This window comes from Brassica napus, chromosome C4 (genome assembly GCF_020379485.1).
Source record: "Brassica napus cultivar Da-Ae chromosome C4, Da-Ae, whole genome shotgun sequence".
Taxonomy (NCBI): domain Eukaryota; kingdom Viridiplantae; phylum Streptophyta; class Magnoliopsida; order Brassicales; family Brassicaceae; genus Brassica; species Brassica napus.
In genome coordinates this window covers 41742403-41747141 of record NC_063447.1, presented here as the reverse complement: position 1 = coordinate 41747141, position 4739 = coordinate 41742403, and the positions used below count along the sequence as shown (strand labels likewise).

At 37.2% G+C, this 4739-nt stretch overlaps 1 protein-coding gene across 2 annotated transcripts; it reads right to left on the bottom strand.

The window, feature by feature from the left end:
* Positions 1–1812: 1812 nt before the first annotated feature.
* LOC106376637 (putative pentatricopeptide repeat-containing protein At5g36300) lies at positions 1813–4112 on the bottom strand. 2 transcript variants are annotated; one of them, XM_013816734.3, is made up of 4 exons: positions 2741–4112; positions 2523–2675; positions 2356–2427; positions 1813–2286 (listed from the first exon to the last, which is right to left on the bottom strand). In XM_013816734.3, exons 1-4 carry the CDS (start codon positions 3911–3913, stop codon positions 2224–2226), a joined length of 1461 nt encoding a protein of 486 aa, XP_013672188.1. In that variant the 5' UTR covers positions 3914–4112; the 3' UTR covers positions 1813–2223. The 2 variants fall into 2 exon arrangements, with proteins under 2 accessions (XP_013672188.1, XP_013672186.1); XM_013816732.3 differs by having other exon boundaries at positions 1813–2264; positions 2741–4111.
* Between the last annotated feature and the right edge of the window lie 627 nt (positions 4113–4739).

Genomic DNA, 4739 nt, shown 5'->3' with positions numbered 1-4739 from the left:
GAAAGTAGTCAGGCATTTGTGACTGAATTTTGACCACTTTATAATGGTCAGAATTTCATCAAGAATAAATGATCACAAATTCGTCAAAATTTTTTTATAACAATGAGGTCAATAAGTGGTCAGATTTTCGTAGATTAAATTTGACAGTAATACGTTAGAAAATGATCAGGAATTTTTGACCGTTTACCGACGATAATTTCTGACGACTTTTATGACCATTATTTTGGTCAAAAAAAATTAACAATTTTCTGACCAAAATAAATTTCTGACGGGACTTTTCCGACGACTTTAAGTGGTCAGAGATTGGACAAAACTCGTTGTTTTGAACAATTTCTATCGGATTTGGTGGTCAGAAATCAAACTTTTCCTTGTAGTGCAACTTTCATGGCCATGGTCTTTATAAACGATAGGGCCATCCGAAATTCATGCTATATCTCAACTGCTCCAATAATGCCGGTCATGCCACCCATGACCCCTTGGCATTCAGAAATATTTCCATACTTTCTTATTCTTTGGTCTGAGTTTCTTATTTTTTGGCCTAAGTGATCACCGAGAGCAAAGCCTAGGGTCACTCCAAATAGGTCTGACAAACACAGGCACTAGCATGGATCTTTCTATTCATTGCTCTACACTAGTGTGTGTTTGTTTGCCTTAGTACTAAACAGTTTTTGTTTGCGCTAAATATCGTCCTAGATCTTTATATTCCAAGATAAACAATGTCTTTGGGCGGAGAAGAGAGAGAAATGCAATAATAAGATCTTGACCCGATCTGTATGAAAAGATCCATTCGTGGATTTGTTCTTGATGAAGAAGGAAAACGCAGCACTGAAGACGAAAATATGGTCACGGAGTTCAACAATTCTACCAGAGCATGTTGGTTCATCTCAGGGCCTGCTCAAACATACTGGAGGCCCTAGGGCAAAAAAAAAAATTGGCCCTTTAATATAACAAAAATTTTATTTTTATGATAAAACCAAGTAAGACTATAAGCCTGTTTTTCCCTAACTTCTTCTATTTTATCTATTAGGTTGTCTAGATTAATAATTACTAAGTACATTTCTATAACAACTTTTTGTATAAAAATCTCATAATAGTGTACTTCTAAATATTACGCATGTTAGTCAGCACCGGACTACCATATAATTATGTATACGTGAACGTATATAAAATGTTTATATAATGAATATTATAAATTTTGCATAGGTTAAAAATACGGTAAGACGTTATAAAAACTACAAATATAGTTTAAAAAAAAAACTACAAACATATCACTCATTTTATTTCAATGTTAAAGCAAAGAAGGTTTACAAAACAAAACAAAAAGATAAAATCAATCATTCATTGGTTCTAATTAAACGATCAAATTTATTTGTTTTAAAACGAGTAAGGCCCATAAAGCCCAACCTTCTTTTAAAATAATTTTGTTGTCTGCTTCCTTTATAACTTAAAGAACAATATTATGATCTGTCGATAATTTGGGTACATGGGCCCCTTTGTTTCTGGGCCTGGGGCGGGTGCACTGCTCGCCCTTGTCCCTAAGCCAGCGCTGGTTCATCTGTGAGAATCTACAATGGCAATAAACATGTGCATTGTAAGATCACAGAGGGGAAAATTGAGCATAATTTGGAGGGTTTGCGTTTGCAAGAAAAGTGGCAAGGCATCCTAGAGCAAAGTAAGTTTCGAGCATGAATAAATCAGCTGGGGGGATTGCTGGAAGAGAAACCAAAAAACGAAACAATAAAGTCAGATCAGGTAGAACTCATTTGAGCTTAGAAATGTTTCAGTTTCGTTATCGACTCTGCAGTGTGCAAGTGCTTAGGAAAAAAAAAATGAATTACATACACAATCTGTACAAAGCTTATATACACATCTGAATACAATTGTTTAACTTAACCGGTTCCTAACGATCACCAGAGCAAACCGGATATGATACTTCAATATTCCCAAATAGCGATTACAGATTCTGACTGAATGTTACAATAGAAGCCTCAAAAGTTGGAAGATGCACACAGCCAGCCAATTCATACTTTGGAAATACATTGGTTCGGTGATCATCTACGATTACAATGCCCTCCATAAAGAGTACCTTTTTTCCACGGTGAGGGTTGAAGGGAGCCCTTTTTTTCCCATAACGGATCAGAGGTTGAGGCACCAAATAGTTAATGTCTTTTGTCGAGAACCATAAGAGCATTTTGCAATAGTTGTCTTGCTTTCCTATCTGCACTACACCCAGAGGCTTCCATTTCCCTGAATATTTCTGGAACCTGCGATTTTAACCACCAATTCCTGACAATCTACTCAGTGTGGTGATCGAATATGCAATTCAAAAGCACTAGCAAGGCAGGAACTACATACCTTTTCATACTTCTTTGCTCGAGTGAATGCTTTCATAAGTGTACTATAGGTAACCACATCGGGAGTGAATCCCTTCACAAGACAAACTCAACCAGTTGAGCATAATATTTAACGAGAAAGGTATTACTAGTTGAATGGACGGTACACGAATTAGATATAATACATACACTTTCTTTAATATGGTGATAAATAGATAGAGCTTCCATGTGCTTCCCAGCATTTCCAAACGCATTGATCAAAACATTCAGCATAATCAGATTTGGTTCAGTCCCCTCCTTCTCCATCATCTTTAGCACTTTTACTGTCTGTTTGCATAGTCCCTGCGTATGTATGACTTGAGTTTCAGGTCATCAAACCGAGAACAAGAAAGCTAAGGAAAACCAACCTGTTGAGCATATGCATCAGCCAAAGTACAAAACATATTAGCTGAAGGAGCGACACCTTCCGACTTGAGTCTACCCACAAGTTCCTCGGGGTCCTGGAAACTCCCAAACTGTCCAACAATCTCAACTAAAGCTGCATAGATAGCTCTCGTATCTCTTCTATCTTCTCTACATTTTATGGACTCAAAACTTTGACTTATCATGTTCCAGCTCCCTTTCTCTCCCAACCGCGTTATAAGTTTCACAAACATCCTAGGGTCAGGATAAAGCCCCTGATCCTGCATCATCGTGAACAGCTCAAGCGCCTTATCAACCGCACCGTGATGACAATGCCACCGTATAAGCGAGTTCCAAGTACTCATATTCGGCTTCAAATCACTAGACCTCTGCATTTTCCGCAAGACCTGTAACGCTTCATCTAACTCTCCGTACTTACCAAACGTATCGATGATGCTGTTGTATATCTCAACATCCATCGGCAAACCAATCTCGCTAATCTCCTCTACAATCCCTAGCGCTTTCTTCCACATACCATTGTCTCTGTAAATACGTATGATCTTCCCATAGACGAAAGAAGTCAAAGGAAACTCTCTCTTCTTCATCTCATTAACCACACGCCACGATTCCTCCAATCTCCCAGCGCCAACGAAATAGTTCAAGAGAATCTCACACGTTTCTTGATTCTTCTCAACGTTTTCAAGTTCCATATGATCCAAAACCCTAAGAGCTAACTCTAGCTGGCCTTTTCTCAAGTAGCCGCCGAGCAAGGCGTTGTAAAACCTCAGGGGGTAGCTTCCGTGGAGACCGGATCGAATCACTTCTTGGAAAAGAGCATCAGCTTCGAGAGTCCTCCCGCGAGCAGAGAGAGTTTCGATCAAAGTAACGTAGGAACGAGGATCCGGTTGGGAGCCGAGCGAATCCAATTCGGCCAGGAGAGACATAGCTTCGTCGATTCCGCCTGTTCTGCAGCGATAGCGAATCCAACGATTGTACTTTGAAATCGACAGTTCCTCAGTGACTATTTGGCGCGAAACTGGGTGGTTAGAGCAGCCATTGACCGGCCGCCGCCGCGAGCATCTGGAACTGGAGCTATTAAGAGTAGCAGAGATTCTCGTCGGAAGTGGAGAAACTGGGACTCCCGGAATTAGAGATCCGTACGTACGAAGAGACATCATACTTGGTGAGCAGAGTAGGCTCTACCATCTATCTATGGCGTGAAGGGAAGAAGCAAACCTCGATTTGTTGGAGACGACATGCTTAGTAGGCTAATGGTTTCGAAGCGAATGCATATCTTATCTGCTGATTAGCAAAGTTTTATTAGTGGAAGCAGCGTGGTAAGGTCCCAGATTACAGGAAATCCAGCTTCATGAATCTTCATAAAGTAATATCGTGATTGTCGAATAGTTTATATAATCTTTTTTATTAAAATAATATTATAACAAATCAGTTTTATAAAAAAAAAACTTATGCTTTAGAGTAGCTTATTGATTAAAATTTTGAGAGATTTTCATTATTTTTTTCAAATTTTTCCCTTATTATATTTAGTACATATATTTAAGTTTTTGTAAATTTAAAGTTATTTAATCATTTATATAAGAAATTCACACCTTTTCTTATTAAAAATAAAATTTGATCAATACTATTTAGTTAAAAGTTAGTTTAGATTATTTAGAGCGTAAATAACAGTAAAAATTTTAATACTCTGTCCGTTTCATTATAAGTGTCACTTAGATATTTTCCACACATATTAAGAAAATAATTGAAATGTATTTATGTTTTTCATCTAATCGACCAATAATATTTGAGATAAATAAGTTTATTTATTAGATCCATGCATTTTACAATTAATATTCGGTAAAAACAAATAAAATTGCATTGAAAATCTAAAACGATATTTTTTATCTAACAAGAAAAAAACTAAAATAACACTCTTTAAAAAATGGAGGGAGTAATGAAGATAAATTCTACCTACCGAGATAGTATTTCATACTTTTTGTTCAA